Source organism: Diorhabda sublineata, chromosome 5, assembly GCF_026230105.1.
Source record: "Diorhabda sublineata isolate icDioSubl1.1 chromosome 5, icDioSubl1.1, whole genome shotgun sequence".
Lineage (NCBI taxonomy): Eukaryota > Metazoa > Arthropoda > Insecta > Coleoptera > Chrysomelidae > Diorhabda > Diorhabda sublineata.
In genome coordinates this window covers 11834224-11850566 of record NC_079478.1, presented here as the reverse complement: position 1 = coordinate 11850566, position 16343 = coordinate 11834224, and the positions used below count along the sequence as shown (strand labels likewise).

General features: G+C 32.0%; 2 protein-coding genes across 2 annotated transcripts in view; one reads left to right on the top strand and one right to left on the bottom strand.

Annotated features, from left to right (window-relative positions):
• Positions 1-5072, bottom strand: part of LOC130443950 (transmembrane protein 131) — a 29993-nt gene extending 24921 nt beyond the window's left edge. Inside the window, exons 1-4 of the mRNA XM_056778862.1 lie at positions 4882-5072; positions 4749-4804; positions 4036-4127; positions 3853-3976 (exon numbers count right to left, since the gene is read on the bottom strand). Of these exons, the coding sequence (XP_056634840.1) occupies positions 3853-3976; positions 4036-4127; positions 4749-4804; positions 4882-4975 (366 nt within the window). The 5' untranslated portion in view covers positions 4976-5072. The remainder of the gene's footprint in view (positions 1-3852; positions 3977-4035; positions 4128-4748; positions 4805-4881) is intronic.
• A 477-nt stretch (positions 5073-5549) lies between these two features.
• LOC130444040 (28S ribosomal protein S10, mitochondrial) lies at positions 5550-7513 on the top strand. Its single transcript, XM_056779009.1, has 4 exons — positions 5550-5675; positions 5733-5947; positions 5998-6199; positions 6264-7513. Exons 1-4 carry the CDS (start codon positions 5673-5675, stop codon positions 6333-6335), a joined length of 492 nt encoding a protein of 163 aa, XP_056634987.1. The 5' UTR covers positions 5550-5672; the 3' UTR covers positions 6336-7513.
• Positions 7514-16343: the final 8830 nt, after the last annotated feature.

Below are 16343 nucleotides of genomic sequence, written 5' to 3'. Positions count from 1 at the left end.
TTTCTGCACGGAGTTATCGAAAGTTGAAAAAAAACTAATTCATCAGACGTACAATATGAAAGAGCCCTTCTCAAACTGCACATTTCGTAGGAGAATTTGAAAATAAGGATTACTAGGATCAAAATTGTATATATAAAACAGCACAGTAGGCAATGGCTTAAAGTCTCTCTACGCTCCCTCGCTTTTCTACAACTCCTTTTGTTCACGGCTGCAATACGCTATCCCTAACTTTTGTAAGTCTTCATTACATGCATATAACCATTTTCTAAGTAGACGTCTTCTTCTTCTTTTTGCGTCTTCTCCACTTGTTAAGACTCTTTTGCCCATTCTGGCTATAGACCCCAACCAAGGCAGTATTTTTGCCCTTACTGACCATATAACCTTTTCATCTCTGCACTCGTTCCTCTTCTCCATTCATCTTGTTCTACTCGTATCTCTCTAAAAATTTTTCTTAACATTTCTCTCTCCCATGCTTTTAGCCTGTTTTCCTCTTTCTTATTCATGGACCAACGTTCACTACCATATAACACCGTAGGTTGTGTAACTATCTATTAAAATATTAGCTTGGCTACCCTTGGATCTTAATAGGTTTCCTAGAGCTCCAACTGTTTCATTGCCTCTTCCCAATATCTTGTCGATTGTCTTTGATTTCGTCCCCTTTACTTGTTACCGTTACTCCCAGGTATTCAAACTCTTGTACTCTATCGAAGCGGAACTACTTTTTTTTAATTAGTAGTCACTTAGTGACACCAAAACTCATTTCATAATAATTAATTCGATTCAAAATGTTTACTCCAAATTTTCGGTATTTTTTTTATTATTATTAATTTACTTTTATATGTGGTTCGTTAAAATTTCAATACAATTACGTATGTATTATTTGTACACAGATTATAAGTTTTCTCCATTTTAATAAAAACAATATGTGGCCTGCAACATCCTTTGGGTTGGCCATCTCTTGCTAAAGATAAATCGTAGAAGAATTTGCAAGTGAATCTAAAAGTATCTACTATTTTATTATTGTTGTCATTGACATTAAAAAATAAACTTGTTTCTTGAAAACCACAACAACTTGTTCCATTGCCATATCTTATAGAAAGTTTCTAAAATTAAACATAACCATTTCAGGAATATTAAAAACCTTGCTCAGAAAGGAATTGTTTCTAAAACCAGCTCTTGTTGAAAATAGAGGGGACACATAAATAATATATATACAAAACATTGAGTAGAAGTGATGAATATGTATTAACAGCGCATGCGTGATTATATTAACGAAAATCGAATTATTTAATACAAAAACGTACACACCAACATAAAATTAACAAACAACTAACCATGTAGAGGTATCACAAACAGTAATTACTTACGTCAATATTTGATAATTAGGTTTACTATGATCATTCGATTGTATTAGCTTAATACCAATATCAATTTGCATGTCCTTAAAGTGGTTACATAATTCGTCGCTTATATGGCAAGGACAGTAAAATATTATGACACACCAGATTGTTGGTTTATGTTAAAGAATTGGTTCACAATTTAATAGTTATTTTTACTGTTCATTTATAAATAGTGTAATTTCAAAGGATGTAAACATAAGAATTTAAAATTCTCATTACTCAAATTTGAGATTTAAAACAAATCATAAGATTTACTCCTATTTTTATTTATAGTCATTCAAAACGTAATATTTTCTTTTATGGGTCAAATCCACATGAATGTATTATCATATAATGTCAAAAATATTTGATAGAAATCACTCTTAAACTGCCATTCAATAGAAAATTTCTAACCAAAATATATTTTATTACCTCTTATAATAAAATAAGAATAAGATGTTAAATTCTAAGAATTTGTTTTTTATTATCAGAGGCTTTCAAAACTGGTTAAAACCCTTATAATTTCTATAACTTCTTTGATAACAATGTATTAGAGGAATTCTCAACAAAATGATAGTCAGGTAAAATAGTAAAGTACAAACTAAAGAATTATATTGAAAATTCATGAACCCAAAACTTGAACATCATCATTATAGAGAAAGTGTCTTGGTTTTTAACGAGTTTGAGACAATTGTCATTTTTTATGTATGTATGTTTAGTAATTAACTTGTGTGTGAAGGTTTTGATTACTTATTTATGAATTAGTTTTCATTCATCTAGATGTTATTTGGTACATTTTGGTACATATATCAGAGTCTGTGGTATTTCATTATTCATACCTATTTTTGGAATAAAACCACCGCTTCAATATAAGAGTTTGGAAAATATGTAAATCACATTATTTTGTGCAATAACTGTATAACTAACTAATAAAAATCATTTTAATACATTTATAAGTGAAAAAACTGTTTATTTACTAAACTTGCAACTATAATTTATCTTTCTATAGACTCAATTTTATTGATAAAGAACGAACTTTTAATGAAAAGTGAATATGAAGGATATAAAATGATATTTTAGACATAACAACATCTTCCAAAAACAAAAAAATAGATGAAATGAAGGATATAGCAAAGAATCCTGATTAACTATTCCATAGATAAATAAAAGAAGTTGATCTGCAAATGTCCGCCAAAACAAAAATTAACTCTTAATTATTCATTTTATCAATATTTTGATCATTTTAACTACTCAGTGTAACGCCCAATTGAAATAACAATCTTTTTTGTACTACTGCTATTAAAACGCTACTTTTAATGACAGTCAACAGCGTTGAATGTGATTGTTCACGTGAAAGTGTGTTAAAAATATTTTTAACACGGTTTTGTGATTACTTAAATATTGAAATGTATTTTTAAATTTAATATCATTCCAAATTCGCATATTTTATTATCCAAATAGGTCAGATATACACAAAAACTTTGTATAAGATTTGTCATTTCATTATATTCATGAAATTGTGAGAGAATTGTGCGATAGATCCGCCTTTTTGTGCCACAATTCAGTAAACGTGACTTTAGTAGTAGTTGGGGACTGAAATATGCTCTATTCCCAGGTTTCACATGTTCTTTTATTTCCATCGAGTTGTCATTATTTTTGGTCACTAATGATCCCAGCCAGATGGCTAGGCCATTTGGAGCGCTAATGATGGCTGGATGATGTTGACGAGGACCTTTGGGAGCTAGGTGTGAAGGGGCGGAGACACCGAGCATTGGACTGCGATGACTGGAGGAATGTGATAGACAAGCCAAAGGCTCTTTGAGGGCCGTAGTGCCAGTGGTAGTAGTAGTAGTATAATTCGCTCCGCTCATTTCATAAACTTCTCTTTTAACATTTATATCATAAACAACTATTTTTCATTCATAAATGTGCCCAATAGTAATATTATGATTATTTGAAACAAATAATTCTTGTAATTCCTAAGAGTATAGTAATATTTTATGAAAAGTTTCGTAGTCATATATTATACCTGTACATATAATAAAAGTACAAACTTCTATGATTTCATTATGATTTAAACAACTTTAAAGATAGTAACTCAAAAAAAATCTGTTGGGCATTAACCATAATAGGGAAACTATTCTGTATAAATCAATAAAATTTGGAACTTAATGAAGGGTAAATATAATAATTATTGACTGATAATGAAAATGTTATTAATCTTTATAAAAAATAAAGAAAAATTTGATTATGTAGTAGTATTTAACAAGAAATATAAATTAAAACAATATATAAAACTGAAAGATATTTTTTAATGGAAATATGAGGGTAGTTCGGGAAGGGAAGAAGAATTTTGAATTTTTGGTTTACTTTAGGAATGTTTTTCACAATATTTTCAATTTTAATGATACATAAATATAATTTCTACTACATGAATATAGGATTAAAAAGAAGAGTTTAATTATTTACTTACCCTATCAGCAAAAAAGGAGCTATGGAAGTGGACAGTATTTCCAGATATTGATGTCATATGGATGCTTTTATTTTTATCAATATTAAATAAAGTAACTTTTTCCAAATGGGGTATACCCAGCGGTCTGAAAAATAAATAAATTACAACAGTAAACAATTGTTCAAGGAAACTATCATGCATTACCTATGGTTAAAATCGAGAAAAGTTGGTTCAAATTTCATATGAAATTTTAATGGTACATCACTTAACTTGGATGTTCTGAGTAAACCAAATTCCTGGAATAATCAAAATTATTTCAAATGTAGAGGCTCCTTTAATAAATTGAACTTAAATAAATACTACATGTTATACTAAAGTTTCTTAAAGAGTTCATATCGCAAAGAACCAATTTTACAATTTACAATGGAGAGAATTGTATCTAACAGTGCTCACTATATAGATAATCTCAATTTTAAAACATAAAATATGAAAAAAATATCTATGAACTTAATTTAATAACTACAAAATATTGAATTTTGAAATCCATAAATCCTTTAATATAAGCAATAATATAGTTCAACTGTTATAATACATAGCAATTAAGTCAAACTTACTAAAAAACTAATGACGAAAATAAAAAAACTTGATTTTAAAGTCATCATATGATCATTTTTTACAACATAAACAACAACTACATTCCACAAAAAGTAGCAAAATTTGAAATTCGTTCAGGGGATAAAAAAATGTGTGGCAGTAAAAAATGTGTTATTTATACTATTTATAAATAACAAAAAAAAATAAAGGTGTGAAAATTCCACCTTTTACTTTACTATTTTTATTTGTAGAAATAAGGATCCATGATACTCTTCAAGAATGTATACAAAAATTGTTAAGTAATAAATGTGTTAATCTGTTACCTCATGTAAATGCGAAAATTCGTCGTCGAAATATCTTGGATTTTTGCTGATGAAGCCTAGAATGAAAAGATAATTTGAGATCATGCTAATATCGCTAATGTCATTTAAGGACACAATTTGGAAAAAAACTTACCATGACTACTGTCATGAAGTGTTGGATGAGTTTTAATTATTAATTCCAGTAATGAAAGGGTAAAAATATACCATGATAAAGAATTCTTAAACATTTTGACATTTGCAGCAGCATTTATTTATATTCAGTAATAACTCGACAAGATGCTCCTCTATTTGCTCGTTAACTGTCATTTAGCGATTAGTGACAACGGTAGGTGACAATCGTATGTTCAACTGCCAAATGATTCGATCTGATAAAACTTTCGTTTCAATCTTCAAAACTAAACGACAGAGATGGCAAGAGAAATACATTTAAAGACAGAATTTTGGGGGTTTTTGCGTCGGCGTTGTAGAAACAGTGATAACTTCGATTGCTATTTTAACTACCAAAAGAAACAAATTAGACAAGAATTAACCATATTTTCGCTTTGCTTGCATGTCAATCAAAAATTTAAATCTATGAAAGTATGAAAAATTATTTTGCAAAGTTTTCCAGACTATATGAAATCTTTAAAAAATTACAGAAGACCAAAGAATAAAATTTGAACGAGAAATAGATCCCTAGCACAGTGAGGTTATAATTAATTAATAATAATATTTCACAGTCGTGTCTCAAAAATAGACCAGTGAAAGATAAGTACTGGGAACAATTGTGTACACAGTAACTGTATACCTCCTGGATGGAATTGTTGATAAAGAGAGATATATGGTTCATATAAACAAGAAGAACAGAACGCAATTAAATTGAATTTGAGGTTAAAGATATTTAATGTATTTAATTTGAATATAATTTGATATCTAAATAAAAATATGGTAAAATTTCTATATTTGATAACTTGATCCAATATATACATCTTAAATATTTTTCAGAACACATTACGGCATATTTTTTATAAATATCCAGTAATATCCAATGTGCATCGAACATTTTGTGCGATTTCTATTAAAAATAACCCAGGTGAAGAGCCAGATAAATTGTATAAATTTGTAGAACTAGAATTAAAAGGAAATGATCCAGCAGTTTTAAAAAGTTTCTGTAAATTCGCCGTGACTACAGGAAATCATTTAGATATACCAGTAAAATCGTAAGTTATTTTACATTGTATCAAATAATTTTTAAATGATTCATCTTCAGATGGAATTTACGTAAACCAAACCATGAAAGATACACAGTGTTAAAATCAGTACATATTTATAAAAAACATAGAGTGCAATATGAACACAGAACTTATTACTCATTCGTACAGTATAAGCATTTAACAGGATCAACAGCAGATACAGTATTGGAATACATAGAAAGAAATTTACCTGAAGGGGTCGCATTAAAAGCTACAAAAGTGAGTTTTCTGTAGTAATGAATATTCATTTTATACTTAATATATTGTTTTGTTAATTTTTTAGGTTGAAATTCAGCCAATACCTGAATTTTTAATACCACCTGAAACGTTAAAAGAAAGCTCAAAGTCTGCTTAATATAGTTAAATAATTTAAAATTATTTATATTAGTATTATAAAAATTTCATAAAACATCTAACAATATCAATTTTGTTTCATTAACTAGACATATATACAGATATTTGGATACAATAGATTTAGAATTGTTAAGAGAAAGTATGCACATGGATAAAGACAATAAAAGACCTAAGAATGGAAGCAAATATGTATCACAATATGCAAAAATATGATAGTAAACCAAAACAGAGAGAGCATGGAGAAGATGACCTGCAAGTCATTATTACAAAAGATAGAAAAAATATACATTGTATATTAGGAAAATAGGAAACAAAATATTTAAATTGGTACACACAATCCATAAAAAGAACACCAAAGTGTCTAATAAGAAAAGTTACAGAAACACAAATACATAGCAGAAGGAAGTCCCAGGAAAACAATAGAACAAATTAATGAACAAAGGATTGGAGAGAAAGGAAAAAATGAATAAAATGAAAACAAAAACCCCAATACCATACCCATAGGAAAATATATTTTTTTAATTTTCAGTGCTCCAATACAGTTCCTGTTAGTATTCCTAGATTGTGCTGATTCATTCAGCAGATCTCTGGTTACGGTTTCCCAGGATAGTCTTGTCTCAGCCCCCATAAGTTGTTCCAGTAATTGGTTTTCACCTAACCACCTTCTTTTCCACTACTTTTTCTATTGTTTTGCAGCTGATACCTTAGAAGGGTTCAGGTCACATGAAGGACTTGTCTGTCCCCTTTAGCCAGCTTATCATCTATTTTATTTTCCTTCATTTCGATGTGCTCCGGAATTCGTTGCAGGGAAATTTTATTTTTCTTGCCCTGCTCGTTTAATTTGTCTAGGCAATCTCAAACAAGTGTAGATTTTATGATATTAGATAGTCATTATCTAGAAATACTGGACAGATTTTTCAATTCCATTAATTTCTGCTCAAAAAATGCTTTGTGTGTGGTCCAGGCTTTCAGAGTATTTGGTTCTATGTGGAGACGTGGGAGATTTAGAATCACTTCTAATGCAGCTGATTACACTTATGGAAGCCACTCTTTTTACCTTCGAGAGATTGTTCCTCGATGTATTCAAGTTATAAAGCATTAATAAAAAATGATGTCATTACACTCTAAAAAATAAATTTATTAATTATGATAGTATTACAAGAATTTATTATACAACCAGTGAAACTTTTATTGAACTACAGTTCTTTTATTGTAGTTATGCAACCAGTATTACCGGAATCCTATAATAAAGTACATAATTAAAATTATTCTGAGTAATGGTAGTGTTATATGTAATCATTATTACCTTTATTTACACCTATCACTTCGAACAGAAGGTTTTACTCAAATTCATTACTTGGAAATGTTATGACAGTAATCACGTTATCATCTTTACCCAAATTCTATTATAGACAGCTAGCTAAACTTGAACCTATCTTAAATATTTTAAATTGTAACGACTCTATTTCCAAAGGTGAAATAATGTGGATTTTATTTAAATTGAATGTTAAATTTCCGTTTGGATGTGCTAATAATGATTCCCAGTGATTAAAATATTGTTTTATTACAAGAATAGTTCACTATTCTTGGTTTTATTAACCTTTTTCTTAATCTATTCTAATATAGATGGGGCTAAGTGTAATGATCGAATGTATTCTTATGACGTCATTTGTGTAAGAGCAAAAAATTGACTGTGAAGTGAAATCTACTCGGCTATAAACAAATACATTCCATTCGATGTGAAATTCCTTCGTTGTAATACTACAGACAAGTTGTTTCATGTCTGGAATATTTTAACGTTTTTTTTTTCTTTAAAAAATTAACAGTAATAAATGAAATTTTAATTTATATATATAATGTGAAATATTCCTTGGAAATTATTAGATAGAGAAAGAGTGTACAATATTTATACTACATGTAGATACTTCTAAGAATAATAAAACTTTATTTATTGATAATAAAAAAGTCAAATACAGAGAAGTTTGGAACGTTCATGGGATTATTTCAACGTAACCTATCTCAACCTTCGTTATTACGTGTTAGGTTTGATATTTAGCTTTTTTTGTAGTTTACGGCGTCGTACAAAAACGGTAAACTTTAAAATAGGATGTTGGCAATTATTCAACATTTTATTTTGCATTGTGTGATGACTGAAATTTGTATTTTTGTACATTTTTCAGTATTAATAGATAATAGCAGTGGACGTTTTAATGCGTATTCATAATATTATTATTGGCGATCATTATAGAAATCTTTATTTTATCAGCAGATTCTTAAGTCGTCTTCTTCCTGGACCTCCCTTTCTAAATATTTTGCCTTGCTGTATGGCTTAGAGCAATGCATATCTGGCTTCGTTTCATATTGTGTGGCCGAAATACTGTAGTTTGCGAGTTTTTATGGTTATCATTACTTCTCGCTCTTTTTCAATTCCTCTGAGGATTTCATTTGTTACCCAAGCGGTTCAGGGGATCTGGAGTATTCGTCTATAAGGCAACATTTCGAATGCTTCTAATTTTTTACTATGTCCAGGACTCAATACCATAAAACAGGACAGAGAAACCTTAGCATCTCAGCATTCATATTTTCATTTCAGGTAAGAGATTGTGACGAAGGCACTCATCCGGATCTTACCTTTTCGACGCGTGTCCTTATTTCCTGGTTGTTGTCGACTCCTCGTTTATAATAGTACCAAGGTCTTTATATTGTTTGACTCTTTCTATTGGAACTTTATTGATATAGAGATGACTTCCTGTGATCTTATTTTTACTTATAATTATGAGTTTTTTTGTTTTAACATTAATATTCAGGACATATTGCTGACTGTGGTGGGTGATACTATCTATTAGGCTTTGTAAATCTTATATTCTCATCAAATACAAGTGTTATCTGTTTTTCTGATATTGTTTAGTCTGTATCCATTTAGCAGCATACATTTTTCTGTCTCATATATTACATTGAAGATAATATGCAGCCTTGCTGAGGTCAGAAGCCCTGAGAATAAAGAAATACTGCAAAGCGATGACGATGGTGCAGAGATAAGGTGCATTGAGAATCTCCTATCTGCCTCTGCACAAGCTGTCCTAGTGGTGGCAGGCATAATCCCCGTGGATCTCCTAGCTTTCGAGTGTAAGAGGATTTACAGAAGCAGCTCAGATATAACAGGATAGGATGCTGCAACAATCGAACGCACTAGAACAAAACGGACGTGGCAACAACGATGGACAGAAGATAAATCAGCTGAATGGACGCGACGACTAATAAAAGTCCTTAAACTGTGGACCGAAAGGAAGTTTGAAGAAGTGAACTTCTACATTACCTACCTTTTGATGGGACACGGCTATTTCCGTAGGTATCTTCACAAAATGGGGCTTAAAAGAGGAGATAGAAGAGACTGTCGGCAGCATAAATCCTGATAATATCGTCCAGGTGATACTACACAAGGTAGAATGTTGGCAACTGATTGCTACCTATGAGAATTCTTAGGCAAAAGAATGTAGACGGCTACCAGGTATTACTATCTCATAGTAGAAACATCATACACGGACAGACCCACTAACCAGAAGTAATATCACAATAGTCCCTGGTTGAACGGAGATGAGAGAAGATGGCGGTTTAGTGGGTAGGCTACGAGAGTCCCACATATTCATCACTCTCCTGGTGGAATCCGTTACATGGATTCCATATCTTAAAAAAATATGCAGCCTTGATGGACTCCTCTTATTAATTTCACCTTTTCTGTGTTTTCTGCTTCGATTATAAGTTTTATGGATTAGTTCCAGTAGATGTTTCAAATTATTTCCAGGTCGTTAGTGTTCATTCCTAATTATCTCCATCATTTTTCCATACTTTATTCAATCGAATTCCTTTTCATAGTCTATTAAACATGCATCCACATCGTAATTTACGTTTCTGCATCTTTGTATCAGGATACGTATTGAGAACAATACTCCTCTCGTATCAACTACATTTATAAACCCTGTTGGGAGGTATTTAGCGATTACATATATTGTAAATTCTCTTTTGAATTACTTTGAGAGAAAGCTTTAAAATATGGTCCATAATACTAATCATACGGTATTCTTCGCATTTTTCGCGACTGTTTCTTAGGAGTGTAATGAACTCTGATTTCAATCATTCTTATGTTATTCTTCCAGAAATATATGTGCTGTTTAGAAGGGGAGAATATTTAGTACTCATAATAACAGTTTTTCTTATGTTGTCATAAAATGCCACCTTTTAAATAGTACGTCTCTTTTGTACCATTTTTTATTTATCTATTCTAGTTTCAGCAGTATATACCTGCTGCAAGCCTCATTATCTAATTGGTAAAATATTAATATTACGAAAGGGAAGGCCCTGTCGGTCTAGTTGCCTGAATAATGTCTTTACTCTACAATTTACCTCGCTCTAGCTCATGGAGGATTTGCATAATTGGAGAATCCTCCGACTTGAAGATAAGGCTCTTCTAGTAAAATTTTCTTCCATGTCTTTTTATATAATAATTAATTTACAGCTTTCTTATACAAAAAATGTATTTATAACATGGAAGTATAAAAGAAATCGCAAAGAGAAACCTGAAGTATGGTGAACTTGCGGTAAGAAATAACCGAGTGTATTAGTTTTGATCAAGTTTTCGTACTGAATATCTTATAAAAAGACATTTTTCGTTAATTTTTTGAAATTAAAAATGGTTTATGGGTCAGTTTTAGTCTGTATTAATAATAGTGCAATAAAAAATATAACTTCTTCTCATTTAACTTCACTTGCATTCGCTTATGCGCGTTCCTTACCTCAAAATTTCTAAATACTCCCATAAAAATAATGTGAGAATTACGATTATGCGAAAATCTGAGTAAGACAACTCCCCTCGTATACTAAGAACGTATCTCTAAAGGTAGATGCACATTTTTAAAAATAAACTATAGATTTTCAAATTATTTTTTGTTAAGATATTTCATTATTATGCCTACGTGTCGGTAAACACGAGCGCGTATTGTAAACCAAATATCCAGCTATAATATCTTTGGTCATCGTATCGGAGACCCTGCAATAGAGGGCATCTAATAAATTATCGTTACAAAACATTCGTAATTTAATAGACATTCAAAAATTCCGTATAGTTTATCCATTTAGAATTTCAGAAGCTTAAAAGCGACAGAGCAGCATAAATGGAGATTATTAACTTTATACTTAGATATTTTTGAAGATATTCGATAGCCAGATAATTGAACAACGTTTCCCATTTTTCCCATAATAATACCATATAAAAAACAAATTTCAAACAAGTTTTTTTTTCAATACATCAGTTAAATAAAAGAAATTCACCTTGAGGTAAAATTAATCCTAAACATAAAGTGTCAAATACGAAAAGCTTAATATCAAGATTTAAAAATGGGGGATTGCAAATTCACTTACAAGCAAACAACGAAGTGAAGAAAATGATTAAATAATGAGATGTTCAAAATCTTTTCCATTTATACAGAGTGAGTTTTCTCTAAATCTAAAGATTTGTTTTCAGTTGATGCAGTTTTTTGCGCCCTGATTTGGATAAGTTTTACAGTGAACCAGTTTCGTTAACTTTTTTACTAGCAGTAGATCTTGTTATGGGATTTCGGTTAGGATATAAATTATTAAAGATATTACACGTTCAAGGCCGGATTAAGATTTATTAGGCCCGGGGCTAAAATAATGACGGGGCCCCCTTAAGGAATTAGGAAACCAGGAAAAATTCACAAAATAATATCAATACGTTAGATTTGTGGTATCAACACATACAAGAAATACAGAATGATTTCCAAATGATGGGGCCCTCTTGGACCTGGGGCCCGGGGCTATAGCCCGCCCAAGCCCCTAGCTTAATCCGGCTCTGTACACGTTTCTTGTTGACTTCTACGCCTATCACCATATCCTAATTTAAAAATATCAATTCGTTCTTTTTCAGATAAACGATCCATTGTGACTTTTAATAAACTTCAACAATAATAATTTATTGAAACGTCAAATTTGTTATTTTAGCAGTCATAGCCATCTAAATGTATTATTTTAACTTTGGCAGAGATAACGCAAATTTAGCTATAACTCCGAAATTATGGCATTCAGGTATAGGGAACATTAGGTGAAAAATAATAATGATTTCAAAAAGTGAAAAATATACATGGTGATTTCATTTCAAATAACAATGTTCATTATGTTTCCGGAAAAAGTAAAGATCTGACAACAATGTAAATACCACCATAATACCGGTCCTTGTACACAAAACTTTATAAAAATCGCACTAGCCGTTTCCGAGATTGAAGTGTTACATTTATGAAACTCACTCTTTATACAAGCTTTCCTTTTATTACGTAAATAATCTAAGAAAACCAAGAGGAAAACTACCTTAAGGGTGTTCAATTTCTAGGGTACTAAACGTGACACCCATTCGATTTTTTCCAAAATAACGAAATTTCAAAAAAAATCATGAATGAAATAAATTTCTCTACTTCAGTCGGTCGGTTGACCGAAGGTTGATATTCAACTGTTGGTTGAAGCCGAATATATATAAACGTTAGCCAGGTGTTGAACAGGTTGTTGATTGTCGGTTGGTTCAACAAAAGTTCAGTTTAAAGAGTCAACCGAGACTTGAAACTTTCTAACCTCAATTTTTGTTTACTTTGGCTTGCATTTTATGAACTCAATTTATATACTATTTTAAATTAATTGAGCCATCATCTTCTCCCGAATTTTACGAAACAGGCTACTTTGGAAATATAGTATTAATGATGAGTCATCTGATACTCTTGATTACTCTTTTTCCTTTGCAATTAAATCTTTTTAAATTTATATAATATTGAAAGTACACGTGGAAACTTCAAACAAAACTATACTTCGACTTTTGACTGACACACTGTCTCCGGGAAATGTTAGTTCACTAGGATCTGATTGGTTAAAATTGAACTATCAGTGCAGCCAACGCAAAATTTTCAGCACAAAGTTCCGGTTGGCTAACGGATGGCTGCAAATGAGTTCTAATACCGAACTGATGTTAACCATCGGTGGAGTTTCGACTGGCGGTTGAATAACGTCCGGTTGAAAATACTTTTATAATAACGACCCTTAGAGGAATATGACCTCGATTGTTGTAAAATTCGTCAATAAAAAATATTTACTATTTCTAACAAGGATGTGTAGTGTCTCCCCTACTGTTTAACCTCTACTCTGAGAGGCAGTCCTCGAGAATACAACTGGAGGCCTAAAGATCAATGGATTTATTATAAACAATCTTCGTTACGCAGATGATAACGTGGTAGTGGCCAGTAGCTTACAGGAACTATCTCTTATGTACGTTATAGCGAGCAATTCCCCTTTATATGAATACGTTCAAGACCAAACTATTGGTATTCTTAAAAATACAAAGAAACGCCAACATTTCATTGAACAAGTGTCATCTCTAAGATACCTGGGCACGCTAGTCAACCAGCAATGCCACCCAAAACTAGAAATCAGATCCAGAATTGAACAAGCGCGGAAAACTCTGAATAACATGAGGACACTTCTGGCAAACCTCAACCTCAGCCTGGAACTCGAAACCCGAATGCTTCGCTGTGTTGTTATTTTCAGTGGGTTTGGGTTCTTTGTTGAGAAATGATGAAGTCCAAAGTTGACAAAATGTTCAGTTTATTGAGGGGTACCTGTCGATGTACACAAAAATCAGTATCTAACTTTTACAATTTTAATAAGAGAAATATTCAGGACTTTATATAAAAGCAACTTATTTGTTTCTTTACAATTCTTACAATATTGTGAAAGAAAATTAATGAACAAAGTTTTGGCATGTGGCAACAAGATTTGAATACAAAAATGAAGCTTAATTTGATACGAAATGAGCATACCTTTTGAATCGTTTGACAGTATTTGTTTTGATTAATAAAACTCTTGCTAAACAATCGTCGGATTGCTGCTCAATACATAACAATTCTTGAGATTACAAATTGGAGCACGTTTGCTTGTCGCCATTTCATTTCGCTTTTTCGTTGTCGCGAGAACATATCAAAAAGTGCTTATCGTCTGCCAACTTAACTAAATTAAAAATTAACATGAACATGGTTACCAATTTGACTCTATATAAAACAAAATATGTGTGAGGTAAGAATAGGGTCAAAGTTGAGATAGGTCGGGCCAGCTGTCAATTTGATCAATTCTCAACACTCCTCCTTGATCAATTTACAGCGGAACGTTTCAAAGATTCTTCTGTTGAGTGGCTTGGTGAGAATGTCTGCAATTTGCTTGCTGCTCTCGACGTGTTGCAGTATCACAGTGTTGCCAACGTGTTGCTGGATGTACTTTCGTGGTATCTCAATGTGTTTCTTTCCTCTGGTCGATGCCAAATTTAGACCATGGATGGAATGCTCCGGATATATTGGACGGAACATAAGACAAACATAGAGATCCTACAGCAAATGGGTAACTTCTCACGAAAATCAAGGAGAGAAAGTTGCAGTACCAGGAACATATAATGAGAGTCGAGCGATATGAGATTCTCCGCCTGATAATAGAAGGGAAGATCGAACGAAAACGGTCGGTCGACTTGCGCAGATGGCTCGGACAGACGTTTACAGAAATTTTCAGAACTGCGGTTTCTCGTGCTACAATAGCCATTCGGATCGCCAGCCTCCGTAGGGAGACGGCGTCATAAGAAGAAGAAGATTGGTTACAGAAAGACAAAAATACAATTATTTCAGCTTTTCTATAATTAAGTTTGGTGCAATATTAGGTAGAAGCTGTTCTTTAATCAAATTTTCAAATATACCTTCTCTCATATCATAATAATAATCAGCAGCATAGTCTCAATTTCTAGGCATAAACTGCACGCTACGAGTGCTTTACTACTAAGTTTTGAAATATGGCAACACTGATGTGAATATGTCAAATCTGACATTGCCATCATAAAGTTTGATATTTTTATTGGTGAACGTACTCAGAACGTTTTGTCATACTAGTTGTTTATAGATACTTGAAACTTGAAATATTCATTTCTGTCAAAAAATGGAATTGAATCGCGAACATTTTCTTACGATTATTTTTTATGACTTCCGATTTGGATTAAACCAACAGCAGTGTGGACGATCGTTCGCATGGTGATAAAACACCATCTCGAGCCAGCGTATTTCGCTGGTTTTATGAATTAAATCGTGGTCGCGCTTCGCTACAGGATGAATTTCATGAAGGTTGTCTAAAATTGTCTGTTGCTGTCAAAAATATTTGTTCGCGTTGTATACAGCATATTTTGACAATCGCTCAATAAAAGCTCGTGTCGTTTGGTGCAAAGAAATGCTGAGAAAATTCAATCGCGGGACTTCAAAAGATGAATAAGGGATCTATGTATAGGAATCCGGGACTAAACAACAATCGACTGTAGGGGTTTTTCAAGACGATTCAAATCCAACAAAAGTTATTCGCAAACGAAGCACTTCGAAGCAAATGGTCGACTGCTTTTTCGGAATATAATCTGACTAATGTAGACTTTGCCTTCTATTACCTACACATCCTATTAATTTCTTAGCGTCTTTTTTAGTCCTACTTCCTTTGGTTTCAAGCAGTTGCTTAGATGTCTTCAATCTATTCAAAATAGATTCCTTTTATGACCTTTTAATTTGGGGAAAAGCAAGAAGTCACAGGGCGATCAAGTGAATACGGTGGCTGTGGTAGTACTGGAAGCTGCGTCAAAGGACAGTAGCACTCAATTGTTTGCGATATTTGGTGCACTCATTTTCCAAACCTATATAATACTACGTGTTGGATCAGATCAAGATCAGCATAAATGAAGTCTTTATGGACCGTCTGCGACAAAAAACACCGAATTTATAGTATCTCCTCTAACTAAGAAAGGAAAGATTATTAATTAACAAATCCTGCTAAGATTTTCTTTTACTGGACACCTGGTAGTGTCTAGTGAAAATAAAATTACCAGATGATAAAAATTGGCTAGACACAGAACTCATAGATATTTATTTATGAGCTGTTTCTGGTG